Here is a 23,063-nt window from a genome sequence, read left to right as displayed (position 1 = left end):
CTCCAAAAATTAACACATAAAGCACATTCATACATTAACTCCACAGCCACAATTGATGTCACTTAACATGCAAACTGGCTAGCGACTGAACAACCAGCCAACTCTCTCATTCACTGACTACTGCGTCGCTCAAGAGGCCCTGCCTTTTAAAGCCACACACATTCAAAGTCAGAGATACTACACAGTAGAATGAAATGGTGGCTACTGCTCAAAATAGACAAAAATAATAAATGCATTCCACATGTATACATTATTTTGTATTGGTGTTATGCAAGTTTTAGTAAAATATCCAGCTCTGGAAATGCACTATGTAAAGCTGCCTTGCCTTGCCAAAAATTGTTATTCTAAAGATAAAGGCCTCCTCTCTTTGCAGATGAGTTAATGAAAGATCCATTTTATCCGCGTTAATGTCTGGACTGCATTCCTGACTAATTTATCTTCTTTGAAAATAGCAGTGATTTTCTATGTGTACAGTACAATAGTGATTTTCAAAGTGTCACCAAACTTTTAAATGTTAATATACTTAATAAAGTGACTCCAGCACCTTGTTATTTCATGTCTACATTTGTAAGGACCTGTTTAGCTCTCTGACCCACATGAGTCATGATGACGCTGATAATAATAAGTAACAGATCGGTTGTGATGGTGTATGGGTCCCATCACACAGGCAATAAGGACGTCCCTGCCTGTCGCCTAGCAACAACTCCCAGAGATATAATTGGACCCCAGCCAAGCATGAAAGTCATTCCATAGAGCGGGCACAAGAGAGAGGTGAAAAGGGATAGCGTCTTTTAAACCTATGAGGGAGTGAGCGGGTAAGGTGGAGCGGGCCCTAGGAGTCATTGAGAACTGCTCAGTTTTTTTACAACGCCTCATTTAAGCTATTGGGAGGAATGTTTATAATATATGCATTGTTAATTTAGTATTTTTAATGTTTTCATTCAATAGGGGTCACTTTCAAGCGAGGGTGCAGTTCCACCTGTGTATTATGTAATACCTACGTACGGATGTAGACCAACATTAATGTCCTTTTGAAAATGAACAGGACTACAATACTGTACAGCACGACATTGACAGAGAAGTATTGGGATGTGCAGTAATGTATATTAATTGATTTTATTGATGTCCCAAAGCCTTTGCTCTTATATGTGGAGTTTTTTTCCAAGTACATTTATCTATAGATATGAATTGGTTGAGACTGTGTACCAACTTTTGTCCCTATATACAATTTAGGAGGTACTGTATGTCTTAATACCATTGTCTGCAGTGATAGCTTCAGTAGTTATGTCTACAGAGACTAACTGATAAGCAGACCATCCAAATACATTGGCATATCAAGAGACATGTACCACTATTTTTGTCCGTATTCTATAGATTCATATTTTTTTTTATTTAAGAGATCCGGCCCAGTATTTTAGTCCCTACAATTTTCATTAAAAAAAGGTATGTCCCATTAGTGTAGATTGAAAAACTTCACCTTAAATTACTGTACTCGACATGGACAAAAGTTTTGCATGACATCCATCTTAAATCTATTCATTAACCTATTTCGATCGGGATATGTCTCTTAGCTCAATTCTTTTCATTTCCCATAGTGGTGAAATGACCACATGTGCCAATACATGTGTACATTTTGACAAACGACAGTAAATTCAATTTTCATTAAAGCAATCAGCATGTTTTTATTCACAATTACTCATTTCATTTAGTCAGTTTTCATTGTGAAAAACGAAAAAAAGGTGTGTCATTTTGTTACTGCCTCTGCTGTGTTTACTTTGGTTTATTCTGTACTGTCGCATATCAACTTCTCTTTGATCAAATTAAAGTGCATACGTACAAAAATAAAAACAAAAAAAACATCCAAAGTGTTGTCAGGAAGTCTGATCTTGTTATTCCAGCTCCACAATCAAACAGCGGGCTGGAGAAGACAATTGGATGATGTCGGAATTTTCCTCTAGTTCCAAAGCCTGAGGCTCCACATCATTGTCTGGGTACAGCAGAAATTAATCATGAGGTGGTTCTGGTGACTTGGAGCAGCCACTCATTAAATACAATGATTTATTATCTGGACCACGAGGGAGGATGTCGCTCCAGACTGATACATCTTCACAAGCTCCTGATAGGACTTCTGTTTTTGCTTTGAACAACTGCCGAGGGGAGGACATTTCCAAAGCATCCAGATCAGGACGGTAGTCAAGGTGGAGTAACTCTGCATCGTCCAGTCCAGTCCCCTGTAGACCTTGGCTATGTGGTTCCTCTGAATCCAACATCACCAAAGGAAGTTCTTTCTCTCGGCTTTCAGCTCTATCCACATGTTGGGCCTTTTTTTCCTCACCCCCAGAAATCGTATGTTTAATCTCAACCTCAGGTTCTTCATTAATGTTCTCTGATTTGGTCTCTTCTATGCATGGTATTGTTTGACTTGGGAGATACTCCTCACGGACCTCCAGTGTGTACTGCAGAAGGCTGTGGATGTTCTCTGCATGTGGTTCCACATCTTCAAGAAGAATATCATCAATACAAATCGACGCAGTATCCTCCAGTTCAGCCCGGAGAGTATCGGAATCTTGTGGTTCATCAAGAAAATCTGCGGTTATTGAAAGAAGCTGGTTTTCCCAGTGCAGAGAGTTTATAATAGTTACAGGTTGCCTTCCCACTTCATCGGAAAGAACCTGATCCACTTCTCCATTAGCCTTCTGAGCTTGTTCTCCCTGTTCTTCAAACATCTCTTTGGTTCTGTCCTCCATACCTTCAACTAGTTGCTCTGCTTCAAAGTCTTCGTTGTTTTCTTGGTATTTAACAGATAGTGATGTTGTTTGACTTTGGAGTAACTCCTCTTGGGCCTCCACTAATGTGTCCTTCACAAAACTTTGAATGGCTTCAACTGATGGTTGCATATCCTCAAGAAGAATATCATCAATGTACAGCAGCTCTGCATTCCTCCAGCCCTCAGAAGATTCTATCCACACTGTACAAAGATGGTTATTCTGGTGCTCTGATTGATCAATTTGTCTTTCGACTTCATCAGCAAGAACAACATTCCGCTCTCTATCCACCTGCTGGACCTGTTTTTCATCTTCCTTGGACATTTGATCTTCAGTCTTGGCCTCCAATCCTTCACTCCATTTTTCATCAGATTGCTGTGTTGTTTGACTCTGAAGAAACTCGATGTTCTCATGAAGTAGTTCCTCATTCTTAAGATTATGATGATCATCTATGTGCAGTGAGACGGCACCCTCCACTTGGGTCTTGAATGGCTCTTCAGAGGATTTGACTTTCATGGAAGGAAGTTGGTTCTCCCAAAGTTCAGGGTTAACAATTGTTGTAGATTCTACTGTGGCTGCATAATCAAGAACACGATTGCTCACTCCATCAGCCTCTTGAGCTGGTTCCTCCTGTTCTTCAGACATGAACTCCACAGTTCTGATCTCTAATCCTTCATCAAGCTGCTTGGACTTGGACTCTACAGCTTTTTTCACATTTTCATTGGATTTCTGTATTATTTCGCTTCGGAGAAACTCATAATGTGCCTCCAGTGTGTCCTGCACAAGGCTCTGGATGTTCTCAGCAGTTGCGTCCACATCGTCAAGATCAGGATGATCATCAGTGTGCAACAGCACTACATCTGGTCGTCCAGTCCCCTCGGGACAGGGATCTTGTGGCCCTTCAGGGTATTCTACCACCATTGAAGGAAGTGGTGACTCCTGATGCTCATTTTTTATAAATATTGCAGGTTCTATTAATACTTCATCACCAAGAACACTATCTCCATCAACCTGCTGAGCTTGTTCTCTCTCTTCTTGAGACAAATCCTCTTCAGATCTGGCCCCCAATCCTTTATAAAGCTGCTGTGATTTGGAGTCTTCGCCTTTGTCCTGGTTTTCATCAGATGGCTGTGTTTTTCCACTTTGGAGTAACTCCTTCTGGTCCTCTAGTGTGTCATGCACAGAGCTCTCAGTATGTGGTTTGAAACCCTCAAGTTTATTAAGATCAATGTGCAGCAGTACTGCATCCTGCAGTCCTTGGAAAGAATCTGCCCTCACCTTAGGAAGTTGATTCTCCTGGGCCTTAGGGTTTACAGTTATTTTAAGTTCACTTCCTGCTTCAGTGGCAAGAACCTGAATCTCCTCACCATTACCTTTTTGAGCCTGTACATCATCTTCAGATACCTCAAGTCCTTCATCAAGCTGCTCTGTTATGGGATCTTTGCATCCCTCCTGATTTTCAACAGATACCTGTGTTGTTTCACTTTGGTGAATATCCTCAATAGCTTCCAGTGTTTCTTTCACAAGTCTATGGATATTCTTAGCAGTTGGTTCCACTTCTTCAAGATAAGAACTATCATCACTGTGCAACTCTGCATCCCGCAGGCCAGTCCCTTGTTGACTGGAACCTTGTAACTCTTCAAGAGAATACACAATCAAAGATAGATGGTTCTCCTGTGGCTGAGGGTTTACAAATGTTAGAGATTCTCTTCCTGCTTCATTTGCAAGAAACCAATCCTCCACTCCATCCACCTGCCGAGTTTTTTTCTGTTCTTCAGACATCTCCCCTACAATTTTGGTCTCCAAACCACAAAACTGCACTGATTTGGAAGCTTCATCTATTTCCTGGACTTCATCAGGTTCCACTATTATTTGAATTTGGTGAAACTCCTTGTTGGCCTCCAATGTGCCCTGCACAGGTCTATGGATATTCTCAGTAGGAGATTTGATGTCCTCAACAACAGCATCAATATGTTGCAACTCTGCATCCTGTAGCACTGCCCGTGAACTCTGACCTTGTAACTCTTCAGGAGATTCTACCACCAACAGAAGCTGGATATCTTGGCGTTCGGGGTTTCTAATTGTTGTAGGGACTGCTCCTGCTGCATTGTCAGGAACCTGTTCCTCAACTCTACCAATCTGCCAAGCATGCTCATCATGTTCCTCTTTCTCAGACATCTCCTCTTTGGCCTCCAGTCCTACATCAAGCTGCTGTGATTTGAATTCTCCACCTTCTTCCTGGTTTTCATCAGCTTGCACTATTGGTTGACTTTGTAGGTACTCCCTATGAGCCTCCAAAGTGTTGTGCAAAAGGCTATGAATCTTCCCAACATCTGGTTTTAAATCACAAAGAATATCATCAACATGCTGCAACATTGTATCCTCCAAAACACTGGGACCTTGTGGATCTTCTGTGGACTTCTGTGGACTTCTGTGGAAAATTGTGATACATTCTCTTCCTTCTTCATAGACAAAAACTTGATCATCATCATCAACTCGCTGAGCATGATCTGTATTTTTCGCCGACCTCTTGCATTTAATGTAAGTTTCTAACTCTTTATAAAGCTGCTCTGATTTGGAGTCTTTGCCTTTGTCCTGGTTTTCATCAGATGGCTGTGTTTTTTGACGTTGGAGTAACTCCTTCTGGTCCTCTAATGTCTCCTGCATAAAGCTCTCAGTAGGTGGCTTGATATCCTCAAGAAGATCAATGTGCAGCAGTACTGCATCCTGCAGTCCGTGGAAAGAATCTGCCCCCGTCTCAGGAAGTTGATTCTCCTGGTGCTCAGTTGTTGTAACTTCACTTCCTGCTTCAATGCCAAGAATCCGAACCGCCTCACTGTCACCTTGTTGAGTCTGTTCATCTTCTTCAGATGCCTCAAGCCCTTCATCAAGATACTCTGATTTGGAGTCTTTGCATCCCTTCTGATTTTCAACAGATATCTGTATTGTTTCACTTTGATGAATATCCTCATTAGCCTCCAGTGTGTCCTGCACAAGTCTACGGATGTTCTTAGCAGTTGGGTCCACATCTTCAAGACAAGAACTATCATCAGTGTGCAACTCTGCATCCTGCAGGCCAGTCCCTTGTGGACTGGAATTTTGTGGCTCTTCAAGAGAATATGTAATCAAAGGAAGGTGGTTCTCCTGCGGCTCAGGATTTACAAATGTAAGAGATTCTCTTCCTGCTTCATTTGCACGAAACCAATCCTCCTCTCCATCCTGGGCTTTTCTCTGTTCTTCAGACACCTCCCCTTCAGTTCTGGTCTCCACGCCACAAAGTTGCACTGATTTAGACGATTCATCTATTTCCTGGTCTTCATCAGGTTCCAGTATTGTTTGAATTTGGTGAAACTCCTTGTTGGCCTCCAATCTGTCCTGCATCGGTTTATGGATGTTCTCAGCACGTGATTTGATGTCCTCAACAACAGCATCAATATGTTGAAACTCTGCATCCTGCAGCACTGTCCACAGTGAACGCAGACCTTGTAACTCTTCAGGGGAGTATACCATCAAAGGAAGCTGGATATCTTGGCATTCTGGGTTTCTATTTGTTATAGGTATTGTTCCTGCTTCATTGTCAGGAACCTGATCCTCAACTCTACCCATCTGCCAAGTGTGCTCATCATGTTCCTCTTTCTTAGACATCTCTTTGTCCTCCAGTGCTCCATCAAGCTGCTGTGATTGGGATTCTTCACCTTCTTCCTGGTTTTCATCATCTTGCGGTATTGGTTGACTTTGAAGGTACTCTCCATGGACCTCCAAAGTGTTGTGCAAAATGCTAAGAATCTTCTCAGCATCTGTTTTCAAATCGTCAAGAATATCATCAACATGCAGCAACACAGCATCCTCTTGAACACTGGGACCTTGCGGCTCTTCGGTGGAATCTAACTTCACAGAAGAAAGCTGTTGCTCAAGGTTCAAATTTGTTGTATACTCTTCATAGACACAAACTTGACCCTCATCATCACCTCGCTGAGCATGGTCTTCATGTTTCTCTGAACTCTTGTGTTTAATATAAGCCTCTAACCCTTCCTCAAGCTGCTTTGATTTGGAGTCTTCACCTTTTTCCTGGTTTTCATCAGCTTGCAGTATTGTTTGACCTTGTACAAACTCCTCACTGGCCTCCATTGTGTCCTGCACAAAACTCTGGAAGTTCTCAGCAGGTGTTTCCACATTCTCAAGAACAGGAAGATCATCAATTTGCAGCAGCTCAGTATCCATCAGTCTAGCCCCCAGTGGACCGGGAACATGTGTTTTTTCAGAAGCATCTACCCTCACTGAAGGAAGCTGATTCTCCTGGTCGTCATGGTTTACAATAGTTATAGGTTCTCTTCCTGCTTCTTCGCCAAGAAGCAGATCCTTCTCTCCATCTAATTCTTGGGCCTGTTCATCATCCTGCTCAGACATCTTTTCTTCAGTCTTGGCCTCCAGGCCTTCATCAACCTGCTCCAAGTCTGAATCCTTATCACCTTCCTGGTTTTCATTGCACCGCATTGTTTGACTTTGGAGAAACTCATCGTGGGCATTCAATGTGTCCTGCACAAAGCTTTGGATGTTCTCAGCAGTCGATTCCTCACAAGAGGATTCAGAAGTGATGGAAGCCTCAGAGTCACCTGGGAAAAGACAAGTAGATGGTATTCTCTAGATCGATAAGAATTTTGCATTAGACATAAAACTTGCTCACCTCTCTCCGCTTCCTCTTTAAGGCGCAGTCTACGCTGTGCTTTCTTTTTAATCAAAGCCAAAGCATCCAAGCTCTCTTGGATTTTCTTCCGGTCCTGGTTGTCCCATTGTTCCCTCTCCTTGCGTTCCAATTCGAGACCGCCCAGGGACCATGCCTCGGCACAGGCCCTGTCCCTGGGGAAGACCGGCCGGTCATCCAGGAAGGTAAGATGCCTAAGGCGGACGATTAGAGTCTTCCTATAGTTAGGAATGTTGCTCACCACCTTGTTGCCCATCAAGTTGAGGACCCGCAGTTCCGGCATGGCCTCCAAGATGGGGATAATCGCCGGCTCATGGAGCAGGTTGTGCGACAGGTCCAGAACTGTGAGGGCCACGCATTCGCTCAGATGCTGGATGTCATGAACCACCTCCAGCTTGTTGTGGGATATCTGCAGGGTGCTGAGCTGAGGGAGGCAGGAGATGTTCTCAATGGTGTTGATGTAGTTGTTGGAGACATTCAGGGAGCACAATTTCTGCATGGGCGCTAGGTTCTCCAGCTTGTGGATCAGGTTCTGCTGCAGGAACAGGCAGCGCAGGTTGATCTGCGCATCAAGGTTTTCAATGCGCTGCAGCCCATTGCTCTCCAGCCACAGACACTTGAGCCCAGTGTACTCCTCCAAGTTTTCGATGGTGGAGAATCCCTTAAAGTGTAGGTAGAGTGTGTCATTTAAATGTGGCGTGCAGTAGAGCCTGTTTTGCTTGCAGTGATCCTTCAGGAACTGCTTGGTCATCCGTGGCCCAGAGAATTTTCTCAAAAGCGTATTTTTGTTGCTTTTGAAAGTGCCGGTCTTCATTGGAGGGGAAGCTCCGTTTTCCATAGTGTCCCTGAACTTAACACGGCTAACTTCCGGCTTCGTCATCAAACCTTTACTCACTACTTTGTCCGTCTAATGGCGTTTTGCAGTCCGAGAAGTCGGTAATTAAAGCTATTAAGCGCTGATATCTGGCGGAGTGGCGTCACACAGGAGTAACTTTGGATCAAAACGGCACAACACGCGAGGAAGGAGTGACGTCAGAAAACGTAGGCGTTTGACGAAACGTCACAAGCGCTGTGACGTCCGACCCCAATGGCGAATTACACCCGCTCTGGTTTAAAGACAATTTCCCGGGTGGAGCATCCATTTTTACGAATCCTTCTTGACTTTTAGAATGATTTGTGAAGTTAATTTAGCAGAAGCTTACCTGCCGGTGAAAGCAGGAGTCCACGTTCATTGGTAGGTTCTCACCCCGTTAAGTAAAAAAATGTCATTACTCCTCATGATTTCCAATACAAGTATTAACTTCTTCAACAACTTTCTAGGACACGAGCACTGTTCACTAGCCAATGAAAAGCATGTAACTCCAAATTTCTCAGTAAAACAATCTATTTTTACATAATGAACCCTAATCTTTTGAGATATAGGTGAAAGACAATGTCTGTTGTTTACTTTTATTTAACTCGTTCAGTACCAGGCATTTTCAGACCCCTCTTTTACCCTAACGTTTAAAAAAATATATAAATAACCTCCTGGGATTGAATGGCTGTACTGTGAAAATACATAAATATGTCTTTGGGATTGAATGAGTTTTAAAAAATTTAAACCTTCAACATTTGGAGGTACAGTGAGGAAATATTTTGTTTTATTTGTTTAACAGTAATAAACCTATGAAGTTTGGAGGCAAAACATAATTTCTGCTTTTGTTGTTTTTGCCTGAAGCACAAAAACTGTCAGTATTTCAAGATAAAGTAATAAAATGTGTTGGTTATATGTTGCATAAAAACAGAAAATCCAACATTTGGAGGACACAGGGCAACGTCCAGCTATCCACTGAGCTTTTTTTCCATTAATGTTGATGTTTTATTTCATAATTTGCATATGTAGTCGTAAACACGACAAGCGTTAAATGCTTATGTTGCATAAAAAACAATCCTACAATATTTGGATATGCAGCCTTTGCAGGGGACAAAACAAGCGTTGACAAAAAACAGATCACCAACGCTAAGCACAAATCAACAAACATAGCAAGCGTTCATTTTCTTGTTGTTTACTTTTAAAACCTGAAGAATACTCCAAAAGAGGTAGCAATTAGGCAGGAATAACACAATTTTGTAGTTGTTTATTTTCAACATTTGGAGATACAGGCTTTGCAGTGGGCAGTGATAAGTAAAGTGCTGTCCTCCACCAAGGAAATAATGTGCAACAATCTTTATTGCTATCTAACATGCCACCATTTTTGTCATATCCAATACGGATTATTTATTGATGACCATTTTAAGAAAACTAGTCTATCCTAATATCAACAGATAAACAACTAAATAAACATGAAAATGCTTGGTGGAGCTAGTAGAGTCAAGTGATACAATCAATAAGTTGTTAGTAGTAGAATGTTTTATTCCCATGCTCTTATGACGTGACACTGTACTGAATGTATGAATTAAATTGCAGCTAAAAAGTGGAGGTATACAGTCAGAGGACGCCAGTGAGCATGCTCCTGACAAAAAGACCTCTTTGATTGGCCTGCTAAGAAAAGGACTCGCAAGCGCTTCTCAACCAATTGGAATTAGCACCTAGCTTAGCTTTCTAAAAGAAAAAGAACATCTTGCCACTTAAAGCAAGATTATAAACATCTGTGACAGTTTAGACTGTCACATCTGCCTTTTCATTCCAACCCTCACATACTTCTGCTTCAGGAGACATGGTGAGTGTGATGAAGGCTATTTTTGTGGATGTTTGGCATTTTCAAGCATCTGCGTTATATCCTAAGCATTTGCTTCGGTTGGTATTTTTATTTTATTTCTCTAAACAATTTGGAATGAGTCTGACTCAATAGCTATGAGTAGCGCTGTAACTGTACGCCAAAAGTCATAATAGTTGATGGTAGTTGATCTGAACCCTTTCCAGGACAGTGGTCAGTCAGTGGACACTATTCAAAAATTACACTCCTACTTCCCCCCAATTCCCTAAAGTACCGTTGTATGTTATCATAATTGTGCATGTTCATGTTGTGTACTCTAAGGGCTTGACAGGTTATTGTGAAAGAATAGCATCAATAATTTGTCTTTGTTTTAGGAAAGTACATTAATATTGTGTCTCTTCTTTATGATAGTCTGTCTTCTCTTTTCGAAAGTATAACACCATCAGGTTCTCTTCTTTTTAGGAAAGAAAAAAGAAAGGGCGTTTTTCTTGGCTTTGAGAAAGTTCAACGGTTTGATTTATAGGAAAGAACAATATTTTTTCATCTGTTTAGGGAAGTACAACTGCAATAGTTTGTCTAAAGGAAAGTACAACATAAATAGACTTCTTTTTTGCAAAAAAAAAATGGTGCAAACAAGTACAACAGTAACCATTTCAACAGTGGAAATTATGCCATAAAAACATTAATAATGACAATCATCATTGTGATACAAGTCAAATTTAAACAGTAAAATAGTAAATATAGGGTTCTAATCACAGCATCATTAATATTTTTTAGAAGGACCCTATAGAAATCACTTTGTAGCTTAATTTTCTATTATGTTATTCTGGCAACAAAATCAACTTATTAAGAGGCATTCCCTTACTCAAATGTATGTGCTTTTAGTGTCAAAAGAATTAAATTACTAGTGCCCGCTGGAAAGGGAAAAATAAAATTTGCTACCTGACAACAGTTTCACAGGGTAACACAAAAAAATCCTCAAGAACCCATGTCTGAAAAGAACAGGACTCCATTTTAGTGGATTTCCGCCATTTCCTCCGAGGGAATTAACCTGATCATCATTTTTAGTTGTCGAAGGACTCTTGCGAGGGTAAACCTTCTGGTTTTGTCAAAAAACAAAAAGATTGCGGCTGTGTTTGAAGGATGTTGCCATGAGCACAGACTAAAATAATCCCGTCCGAGGATATTCACAGTTCCCTTACGCTTTCCGGGACTTGTATCAAGACTTGTTTTTCTTCCATAGCGCGAGTGTATCTCGATACACGTGGGCCAGGCTGGCGTCCAGATTGGCAATGCCTGCTGGGAGCTGTACTGCCTGGAGCACGGCATCCTCCCGGATGGTCAGATGCCCGGCGAAACGGCCTATGGAGGCGACGGTTCTTCCAACACCTTCTTCAGTGAAACCGGGTCGGGAAAGCACGTCCCCAGGGCGGTCTTTGTGGACCTGGAGCCCACCGTCATCGGTAATTCCACCGCTGATCCGTCGAGTGAAAGTTCTAATGACTCACAATGAGCTTATCTGTAGATGAAGTGCGCACTGGAACCTACCGTAAGCTCTTCCACCCGAATCAGCTGATCACAGGTAAGGAGGATGCGGCCAACAATTACGCCCGCGGACACTACACCATCGGCAGAGAGATCATTGACCTGGTAGCCGACAGGATACGCAAACTGGTGAGCAGCTTTCTGAAAGGTTCCAATGTCGCCTACTTAGCTGCCTGGGGAAACTCACCATTATTTGTGTTCTATTTGTATCTCTGGCCTTGCAATATGTCCGACTTACTGCTGTTTTTAGACTAAACACAACTACTCAAAGCTATAATAACCTCATGCCCATTCATCCCTGCGTGTTGAAAACTTTATTCTTGACCTCTTTTCTTTTTGCCAAATCACAAGTCTTGAAAAACAATAAATAAAAACAAATACCGGCCGGTTGTTGAATGAACTGAAGACTGCTCAGATGAGAGGTGAAACACTCTTACTTTGAAGCGCTTTCTCTTGTAGGGTTGTACGGTATACCGGGAACACAAAAGTACCTTGATGCCTTGCCATCCAAAATGAGGGGATACCACATATCTTTAGTGGCTACTACGTAGTTTTACTGATGAATTAGTTTTTTGCTGTGGTATCGTTTCAGTTTCGTATCGTCCGAATGTCTGAATTTTGGCGTCGTGAGAACACTCTATTTTGTGTACCGCCAGGCCGACATGTGTTCCGGCCTGCAGGGTTTCCTGGTGTTCCACAGCTTCGGCGGTGGCACCGGCTCGGGTTTCACTTCGCTGCTTATGGAGCGTCTGTCTGTGGACTACGGCAAGAAATCCAAGTTGGAGTTCTCCATCTACCCAGCCCCTCGGGTGTCCACTGCTGTTGTGGAGCCCTATAACTCTATCCTGACCACGCATACCACTCTAGAGCACTCAGACTGCGCCTTCATGGTGGACAACGAGGCCATCTACGACATTTGCCACCGGAACCTGGACATTGAGCGTCCCACATACACCAACCTGAACCGGCTGATCAGCCAGATTGTGTCGTCCATCACCGCCTCCCTGCGCTTCGATGGCGCTTTGAACGTGGACCTGACGGAGTTCCAAACCAACTTGGTGCCATACCCACGCATCCACTTCCCGCTAGCCACCTATGCGCCGGTGGTTTCAGCCGAGAAGGCCTACCACGAACAGCTGACCGTGTCGGAGATCACCAACTCGTGCTTCGAGCCGGCCAACCAGATGGTAAAGTGCGACCCGCGCCACGGAAAGTACATGGCCTGCTGCCTGCTGTACCGCGGCGACGTGGTTCCCAAGGATGTCAATGCCGCCATCAACTCGATTAAAAACAAGCGCACAGTCCATTTCGTGGACTGGTGCCCCACCGGCTTCAAGGTGGGCATCAACTACCAGCCGCCCACCACCGTGCCTGGAGGTGACCTGGCCAAGGTGCAGCGGGCTGTGTGCATGCTCAGCAACACCACCGCCATCGCCGAGGCTTGGGCCCGCTTGGACCACAAGTTCGACCTGATGTACGCCAAGCGCGCTTTTGTGCACTGGTACGTCGGCGAAGGCATGGAGGAGGGCGAGTTCACCGAGGCCCGTGAGGACATGGCCGCCCTGGAGAAGGACTACGAGGAGGTCGGTGCCGACTCGGTGGACGACGCCCCCGGGGAAGCCGAATATTTTTAAATGTCAAAACCTCACGAGATGTTCAAGAAGCTTGGGTTGGTCGCTGTGAAACGGCAAAGTGGATCAGGACTGAAGGGACAAGTACCCTCATTGATTCATTGTGACGATTCAGGATCGATTAATATATGAATTGAAATGTTTGTATATATTGATCCAAATAATGCTGCCCGGTTTGGAAGACTGATTAAAAATGGTGTTGTTCATGTACTAAGAACTCAGTTTACTTGGTTTGATTTTACAATTGTTAAAAATTGTCAAATGAAATTCGTATTTAGGTGGTATAGTTAAAAATTCTAAAGGTTAATTTCTAAACATGCTGGAGTTTCATTTTAACATATATGAACCAGCTGGAATATTTCAATTAAAAAATGCAAAATCAATGTTGAATTCAAATGATATGAAATTGTTAAAAATTAGTTTTACATTTTTACCAATCAAATATTGGTAAAATATTATATACTAAATATTGTCTAATCTGGAATTTTGACATTTAGCTAATGTGGCACCACTTTTTTGTTTGTGCATAAATGTTTTGGGAATTTTTTTTTACAACATTGTGATTTTTTTCTGGGTTGTGTACCTTTTTTATACAATGTGAAATGTGTATTTTGAATATTACCTTGACTGGACACATCAGGAAACTTGATTTAGTTTCCGTTAAACTGCAAAATTGGATCAGGACGAAAAGGACAGATGGGTGTAGCGCCAAATCTCCCTAATTGATTCATTGGGAAAGTTAATGATAGATTAAAATGGACTGATTTTTATAGTAGTGAAGTATTGATCTGAACTATGCTTTCCAGCTTGATTACATTTTTTTTCTAACCAAGCTGTGGAGCAATGATATTCAAAATCTACCTTTCTTGCTCATAAAAAGCAAAAAGCCTTGAAAATACTGATAAATGTGCTATTGGGGTTAATTAAAATATGTCCTGGTGTTCTTAACCGTGCCCAACAACGTATACACTATTCATACTCCTAGATGTTTTTCTCCCTTCGTTTGGGGATGATAGTAAAAGTCCATGTGGGCAGTAAGAACCATGTGCTTGTGGTTTGTGATGCTGGAAATGACAAAAATGCAGCTTCCTGTTGAAAAGTGTTTACTTTTTGTTGTCCCGCAACCAGGTGGCAAACAGGAGCAGCGAGCAGCAAAGGAATTGTGGGGCAACAGCGACACACAGAGGACGAGCCTAACAACGACTGCTTGTGAGTTATCTTAATTTTATTCCAACAGCACCCCCTACGGGAGCTATCGAGTTTTACAATATATAAAATAATTTATAAAATTAAGGTGTGCTATTTTTATAATTTAATGCCAAAAATATGTTATAAAAATATTTATGTTGTATTATCCAAATACATTTTAGTGTGGTGATTTTTGTGTTATTTTCCACCACTTTAAAAAAAGTAGTTGCAGTTTCTAAAAATATAAATACTTTGACCTTATCTATATTTGAAAATGGAAGGCTTCAATAAATGTTCATGTTTGAATACTTAATTAGATGAAGCATTTAAATATTTTAATTACACATTTGAAATGCGAGCATGATTATTTTTACTATTTGGTCTGTTTAAAAAAGTTATTTGTAATAATTGGATTTCCATTCCTGCAAATTGAGTCTGCAGTAATGTAAGTAAAGTAATGATAAAATAATAAATACATTAAATGTAAGAAATGTAGAAATTCACTGAACAAAACCCCTAACCCCTAAATAGAAGAATTTCAGAAACAGAAATAATGATGAATGTAAATGGATTTAGTTTAGATATGTATATACATTTATATAATGTGCAGCCTTTATTTTGTCCACTTTTTTATATTTAACCAGCTTCATAAAATGTAAATAAAATTCTGAAAGCTCGTTTTGTGTAGAAAGTTTGTGTAATTCTCCAAATTGCCACTTGGTTTCAGTGTTTCACCACTTTAGTATAACACTGACATGCTAACAAAGACGTGTGCAGACGTTTCAAGTCAATTAATATTTTTTTAAATTGAAATCTCAGCAAGGCAAGGCGGTTTTATTTATATAGCACATTACCTACACAAAGTAACTCAATGTGCTTCGTACAAGTAAAGACTCCACACCTACAAGCATTTACAAACACAACAATTAATAACATTCAGAAGCAAAGCAAGAGAACAAAAATAGCTTACAACTGAAAGAATATACACTGAGAACATTTAAACACATTAACAGACAAATAAAAAAAAATTAAAAGTAAACAAATAAGTATGGATTTTTAAAAGGGAAAAAAAATGATTTTTAACTGTTTAGAAGACCTGAATCAAAGGTAGGCTATGGGGGGGGGGGGGGGGGGGGTCGGGGGGGAGGCAACGTTTTTAACCTGTATTTAAAAGCATTTACACTGGGCCTGACTTCACTTCTGTCGAAAGCGTATTCCATTTGTGTCCAGCATAACAGCTAAATGCAGCTTTACCATGTTTACTTTGAACTCTGGGCTCCACTTATTGATCTAAGGCTGCAGATCTCAGGGCCCTACCGGGTTTATATTGAATTAGCATTTTTTTAATGTATTCAGGACCCAAACCAATACTTATGTTCTATTTTAAAGACACAAAATGATTTTTATAGGCTATATTTCAGCATTAACATAAAATAAAAATGCACTTTACAAAATAGCTGACATGTTTAAAAAAAAATATATATATCTGGAATATTAAAAGATATATTTTTTTTAAATCTAAAAATGTCAAATTAAACTAGTGTGAAAAGGAAAATTGCTTCCATATTTTAAAAAAATCGGCTTTATTTAATTACCCAGAATATTTATTTTTTAAAATTTATTTTACAAATATTCTTTTGAAATATAACAAGTAAAGGCTATAAAGTCAAAATATGCAAATATTGTTTAGAAAATAGTTGACATATTGAAACAATTGCTATATTACTTTTTGAAGACCTTATATAATTTTTCTATAAAATTGAATTTTTAAAATAATTTTTTGAACTATCTGGATTATAAAAACTAGATAAACAATGTCTTTGTAAATTAACTACATTATTTCAAATTCAGATATGAATATTCTATTATTTGTTTAGCTGTTTAAAAATTGAAAGAATAAAAAAGCGAGTGTCAGCCAGTGTTTGAATGGAAGCATCTGGTGGGGCGTTTAATGGCTCACTTAACACAGCCAACTTAAGTCGGGACCCGCCCCGGTCGGGAGCATCCGCCAAAGGAATTCACCGCCTCTTAAGATATTCCACCTACTTCCCCATAATAGCACTTTTTCTTCTTCTTTTTTACGCCCCCCTGGGGTCCCCTCCCAACTGCAATGAATGTCAGCGCAATATGGCCGCCGCCTGGCCTGGGGTGGGGGATTGACTTGTTTCCAAACACTTAATTCAATTTGTCATCACTGCTGCTGAGAGGTGGGGGCTGAGGGTGGAGGAGCTCAAGTGCTCTAATTTGTGTTAATGAGGGCTAATAAAGTCATAGCCCCCATATTACTGCTCAGGGTGGTCACAAGGAGGAGTGTGTGTGTCATCTCAGGCGGCCTCTCCTTTCCATATATGTATGTATATATGTGTGTGTGTGTATATATATATATATATATATATATATATATATATATGCTTCTAATGTATATGCATATGTATATATATATTTGTGTGTATATATATATTCATGCAAACAGTGCACTAAAAAACTTGGGTGAGCTGAAATCCTGTACTTCCTGTTTTCAGTCTTTAATCAGATTTACACAGTGTCAAACTAAATAGTGTGCTGTCATCTAGTGTTCAATGGAGGAATTGCACCAAAAATACAAGGCAGAACAAAATACAGTTATGGACTGCACCCCAAAAAATGTTTGAAATAGCATGACCACAAACCCGGAAGCTGTAATGGAAAGGGGTTTAACTATATGATTTGATTAGAAAATTCCAAAATTCAGGGCAGTTAAATGAATTCAATAAAACAGTTTAATGTAATGGGATTCCCCCCCAATAATCTGGCTAATAAAGTCATGGCTTCCTTCTATTAGTGGTGGATGCCGGGTGGGCGGGCGTGAGTGAGTGTGTGTTACGTGCATGTCGTCTCAGACGGGCCTCTCTCTCTCTATTGTGGGCCTAATTAGACATCCTTTGTGCAGATAATGCCGCCGCCATCTGGCCGAGGCTTTCCGGGGGTGTCGGCCACAGGGTCCGCGGATCCCCCCCAATCCCGCCCTGCCCCGCCCCTCGCTGAATAGCACCGGCGGGAACCGTCTTCCCGCATTGGCTGACACCACCAAGACCCTTTCACACATGAAGGAATTAGTGAAAGATTGATGTCCTCCAACACATAACATAAAATAGACAACCCCCACCCCACCCAGCCACCATATTGTCGCCCGTGTTGGCAACAGAGGTCAAATGTCACTTTTTACAAAGCTATGGTTGCAAGGAAACTAAACATTTACAGAAACAAAATTACGGTGGTGCTTCTAATGTACAGTGGTACCCCTACTTACGAAATTAATTGGTTCTGGAAGAAATTTCTTAAGTAGAAAATTTTGTAAGTAGAGACGCGTTTTCCATGTAAATGCCCTAATCCGTTTCAAGCCCCCCAAAATTCAGACATAAATGTTTTATAAAGCATAAAAATGCATCAAAACATTTAACAAATAAAATACATGTTACAATTAGATTATTGCATAATAAAAGAGAGTTGTGCATAATATAAAAAACAAACAATAGAGTAAAGAATAAACATGATGGTCATTTACCTTTTAATTTCTGTCCTCATCGCTTTTTGCCCTCTATGGTTCATGTTCTCTCTCAGAAGTGTTTTTCGCTTGGCGTTTTGTAAAGAACTGATTTAATAACGTGGCGACTGTCGATAAATTACGGTAATATTCTTTGGCGAGATCAACCAAACGCATCCCTTTTTCATACTTTTCTATTATCTCTTGCTTTGTTTGTATGGAAGATGCTAGGTAATAGCCAGTGGCAGAGCAGCTATGAGTATGTTGCATTCAGGAAACTCTGGAGCTGCGAGTAGTAGCAGCCCATACTTTTACCTTTCGTATCCTGAAATTTCTTTCGTAACAAGAGGCAATATTTTCCTGTTGAGGCGTTTCGTAACTTGAATATGAAGAGACGTTTGTAAGTAGAGATACTACTGTATTATGTACTGTACTGTACTATAAAAATCCTTATTTGAAAATAAAATCTCATCATTTTACTAAATATAAAATATTCAAAGATTAAAAATGTTTTATAACACTTTCTCAAAAACATGAGAAAAATTACCTTTCTCAATGTACAGCTTAACAAAACACAGTTTTTCCTACCTTCAATTCTGATTTGTTTCTCGAAAATATTTTTTTTAATTCTCAAAAATAGAAGACTTTGTCCACAAAATCATGCCTTTTTTCATTGAAAATGTACAACTTTCAACTTCCAAGTATTTCCCCCCAAAATGTGACTTTTCTGAAATATGACTTTTTTCTTGAAAATATATTTTTTCAGTTATTTAAAAATATATTTTAAAATATATAATAATATATTTTAAAATTTGGTTTTCTTTACAAAAGGAATTATAAACTGTACAACTTAATTTTCTCAAAATATAAAAAAAATAGAAATGTATATATTTTTTAAAAGTCTTAAAAATATGAGTTTCTCCAAAATACAAAACTTTAAAGTAAAAAGTCTTCAGAATATCTAATAAAATATATACAGTAGCTGTTTTCCTCCACAATAGTAATAATAAACATGATAATGTAACTTTTTCCGAAATATACAGTAATATTCTCAAAATTGTACATTTTTCTTTAAAATGACTTTTTACTTTAAATGTGTGACTTCTTTAAAATAAACAACTTGCTGTCTTTAATAATAGGGCTATTTTCAATAGAAAATAATAAAACAAATCACAAATAGAATTCGTTTTTTTAAAAAATATATTTTTATGACTTAACGCGATTGTCCAAAATGTTAACATTTTTCCCGAAAATATAGTAGTAATATAAGTCTTTGAATGAAAAAAAATATTTTTAATCTACATTCACTTTTCGTTAAAAATAATCAACTTTTTATCATTAATACATGATTTTAATCTTGTAGCGTTTTTCTTTTCATACACACAAATGTCAACCGTTGCGTTTATTTTGTTAATAAGGTTTGTGTGTGCACGCGTGTCAACCCATTCTCCTCCTCCGTCGTCATCGTTGTCGCCTTCTTTCAAGCGGTGAGCGCAACCCTTTGCCGACCTCCAGCAGTTGGCCTCCTTCACGCCTCTTTTCATCCCGCCCGGCAACAACAACGTCGTCCATCTGCCCCCGCCCACCTCCTACCCCAAGACACACATGCCGACACTGACAACACAAAAGAATGGCCATGTGCCTTCATACAAACACTCAAACACACTTAGCACACTTTTGGTGTTGCTTCTGTTAACAAGAGCTTTAACAAGGCACTACAAGTTTACCAAAAGCAAAGCAATGGTTGCTAATTTTGTGGTAAATTCCTCCAAGGGAGCATCATAATCCTGACGAGTGACGCCAGTTAAACAACTACCTTCTGCAACCCTAAGCGCCATAGCAACCAACTCCCCCTCTCCAAAATATTGCCTTTTTTCCCTCTTCAAAACTATATTATTTGATCCCTTGAAATGGAACAATATTGCTCTTAAAACAGTCGGGTCAAAAATAACCCAAGTTTGATCAAAAGGCAACTGAGCCACTCATTGGGTCAATTTGAACCAACTATCATAAAATTGGGTTGGCAAACAAAAACATTGAGCTTTGCATCAAAAAAACAAAAACAAAGTTGGTCGGGGCTTTGTCCCTTTTTTAATCAAATTGGGTTGTTTGACCTTAATGTTTTTAGAGTGATCTTTTTTCTTAAAATATACTTTTCTTTTCCTGAAAAGATATTTTCCTCAAAAAATCGGACTGATGTTTATGATGCTGATTTTATCTGCTGATTTACTTAAAAAAAAAAAAATCTTGAAAATGTTGCTTTTGTTTTTTTCTCAAAATAAACAACTGTAATCTGCCAGTTTAACTTTTTATTTTTTATTTTCAGTGTGGTCCATAAACAGTACTTTTTCATAGAAAGAGTAAATTCAAGCGATAACAACTTGGAAGTGAAGCGGCATCCAGGGACGCGTCGTTCTCTGCAAACTTTATCTTGTGTACGTGAATTTAAGTGCACAACTCAATCTTCATTCCTGACATTTTTCCGTACACATGAAAGTCTTAAATAGCTCCAAAAAAATCACTCGGCTTTGAAAGGTGTTATTGTAGCCATGAAAGTTGTTCTTGGAATCCTCCAGTGCGCATACTTCACAGCCACTTGGCCCAACATCCTCTTCGTCTTCATCTCTTAGTTTTGCTATGATTGATTTTCCGTCCCTCTCATCTTGGTGTCACAGCCTAATTAGGAACCCAACTGGACTGCGGCTGTGATAGCCCAATGGAACTTGAATGGAATCAGACACAATTAAGGAACATATTAGTTCTTGTCATGTTCGTAGCGGTAATACAATAAACATGGCTCTGGAATAATCGCAACCAGAAGGGGGGCCGGATTAAGGGGATGGGGGGGAGCAATCATGCTAACAATGGAGCCTGTACAGTGTTAACGTACGCCGATAACATGCATCTTGCCAAAGGTGCTGAGCCACACTTGTGCACTGTAAAAACATTTGTGCAAATGGATCCCTTTCAGGAAATTAATACACGGCCAGCACATGATGGTCACAGCGAACATCAGTAAGATAATATTTAGATACAGACCTCAATGTTTTTCTAGGGCCGATACCAATCATTAGACACGGAGGTAAATAACCGATATTTGGAGGCAATATTCATTTGCAGTAAAAGGGAAAATATTGCTGTTCAAAATGTCCAACAGTGAAATGCCTTTAAGCATAATGTTTACTAGTAAACACATTTTCAGATTGGCAACATTTTAAAGGATTTTTTTGGTTTATCTTAGACAATAAACATCTTTGTTTTAAAATTCAAACAAAAGAGGGAGGCCCCACCCTCAGTGGTATGCCTTATGAAGTTCAATGAAAACATAAAATAACAAATAAATAGCTCCTTAAATACTTTGTTTTAACTGAAAGAAAAAGTGCAGGGAATTCCCAGCAGCTCTAATAAAGTTAACTGAAACATTAAATTGCCGTTGGATTAAAAAAAAGCGCCATATCTGCAAATATAGTCGTGGATAATCAGCCTGAGCGATAATCGGTTTATTGCTACTAATATTAGGGTTTTTCTCAGAGGATGAAGAAAATATCCCTGTGAGTTGTCATGGTTGCATGGTAGAGGACCCAAATGCAGGGAGGCAGGAGAAGCAGGGCATACTGAAGAAAATATTTATCAACAAAAAAACAGCATAAACAAGTCTTGAAAAATCCAAAACTCAAAGTAGCAAAGAAACACTAAAGAACAAATCACAACACCAGGAGAAACAAAAAAAAAAAAAACATGACAGTGACAATGATCCCACCAGGACTGAACAAAAAGTAGGAACTTAAATACAGGCAGACTGACGAGACAATGAGAAACACCTGGATGAGATACGCAAGGTAGGAGGGAGCTGATTGGCTAACACTAGGGGTGAAATGCTCACAGGTGGACACAATAATCATTGACAAGACAAACGCAGAAATACTGAGAAAACAAAACAAAATCATGACAGTCAGTATCGCTTTATTGTCTATCTACATGTCTTGCTACCTCATTTGTCTTAAAATATTCATTGCTAAACGGTATATAACTATCGTAACATCAATGCTGGTTTTGTTAGCATATCTATAGTGTTTCCCATTATGTGTTAGCATTAAGCTAGTGGACTTTCAGAGGACAAAGCAATGTGGTCGTGTTGAATGTACATATTTATATGTTTATATGTTGACAATATAAATATTTTGGCCAACATAAAAACCTTTCGCACCAACAAAATACACTCCTGTTTTTACTACATCCCTTTCATGTAAACATACCATCCCGGTAGTGAAAGTTTGCCTCCCCCTAAAAAAAAAAAAAAAAAAAAATTAAACAGCCTCCTGCTGTTTCTTAACACCTCATGGTGGCGTGAACACCCAGATAAGCACAGCTCCTTCACACTCCAGCACACACAAACACATACACGCACACACAGTCACAGGGTTAAACTAAACGTCAGCTCTGAAGCATATTGCACTCCCGCTCGCTCCTCTCTCTCCACATCCTTTATTCACAGGCGCGTAATTGGTAGTCAATTGGAGCTCCCCCTTTGCCCATTGTGGGCACATTTTGCTCTTGACAGAGTGCGGAAGATTAATGGCTACGAGCAGCCGAGGGAGCCTCGCCTCAGCGAGCATGGGCGCCCTAAATTCATTACGCCAATTTCCCCCTGTCCTGCGCTCCCTTACGCCCAACCCACATGCTGAAAAAAAAAAAGAAATTGGTGGGGAGGACTGAAGGAAGTCAGATGGTGGCGGTGGAGGATGAGGAAAGGCAGTAACAAAAGGCATCCCTCAATAACATCGCTTTTATGACCAAAACAGAAACATGGTCAGAAAGCTGAAAGGTAACGTAGCGCCATCTAGAGTAATGGAGTGAACCCTGCCTGGTCACGGTTTGCCATTTACAACCTTTTGTCATTATTTACTAAAAAAGCAAAAAACAAAACAAATAATGTGTATATTTATTCACAATTTTTGTGCTCAGGCCAAAGCCATGTCAAATATAAATACAGCTTCGGCGCCATCTGTTGTA

At 40.0% G+C, this 23,063-nt stretch overlaps 2 protein-coding genes across 3 annotated transcripts; one reads left to right on the top strand and one right to left on the bottom strand.

The window, feature by feature from the left end:
- Nucleotides 1-1,747: 1,747 nt before the first annotated feature.
- LOC147151422 (uncharacterized) lies at nt 1,748-8,628 on the bottom strand. Its single transcript, XM_086014814.1, has 2 exons — nt 7,450-8,628; nt 1,748-7,378 (listed from the first exon to the last, which is right to left on the bottom strand). The coding sequence occupies exons 1-2, from the start codon at nt 8,345-8,347 to the stop codon at nt 2,004-2,006; spliced, it is 6,273 nt and encodes a 2,090-aa protein (XP_085870940.1). The 5' UTR covers nt 8,348-8,628; the 3' UTR covers nt 1,748-2,003.
- Nucleotides 8,549-13,546, top strand: LOC147151421 (tubulin alpha-1C chain-like). 2 transcript variants are annotated; one of them, XM_086014815.1, is made up of 5 exons: nt 8,549-8,701; nt 9,914-10,166; nt 11,407-11,626; nt 11,689-11,837; nt 12,365-13,546. In XM_086014815.1, the coding sequence occupies exons 2-5, from the start codon at nt 10,164-10,166 to the stop codon at nt 13,340-13,342; spliced, it is 1,350 nt and encodes a 449-aa protein (XP_085870941.1). In that variant the 5' UTR covers nt 8,549-8,701; nt 9,914-10,163; the 3' UTR covers nt 13,343-13,546. The 2 variants fall into 2 exon arrangements, with proteins under 2 accessions (XP_085870941.1, XP_085870944.1); XM_086014818.1 differs by lacking the exon at nt 9,914-10,166.
- Nucleotides 13,547-23,063: the final 9,517 nt, after the last annotated feature.

The sequence above is a fragment of the Filicampus tigris genome, chromosome 2, assembly GCF_054856515.1.
Source record: "Filicampus tigris isolate MCC_2025a chromosome 2, RoL_Ftig_1.0, whole genome shotgun sequence".
Taxonomy (NCBI): domain Eukaryota; kingdom Metazoa; phylum Chordata; class Actinopteri; order Syngnathiformes; family Syngnathidae; genus Filicampus; species Filicampus tigris.
This window is presented reverse-complemented; position numbering and strand designations above follow the sequence as displayed.

Excerpts from the sequence above, each read along its gene's own strand:
- LOC147151422 (XM_086014814.1), bottom strand. The coding sequence starts at position 8,347 with ATGACGAAGCCGGAAGTTAGCCGTGTTAAGTTCAGGGACACTATGGAA. Across the intron at positions 7,379-7,449 it reads TAAAGAGGAAGCGGAGAGAG|GTGACTCTGAGGCTTCCATC; the intron begins GTGAGCAAGTTT and ends GTCTTTTCCCAG.
- LOC147151421 (XM_086014815.1), top strand. Across the intron at positions 11,627-11,688 it reads CCTGGAGCCCACCGTCATCG|ATGAAGTGCGCACTGGAACC; the intron begins GTAATTCCACCG and ends GCTTATCTGTAG. Across the intron at positions 11,838-12,364 it reads CCGACAGGATACGCAAACTG|GCCGACATGTGTTCCGGCCT; the intron begins GTGAGCAGCTTT and ends GTGTACCGCCAG.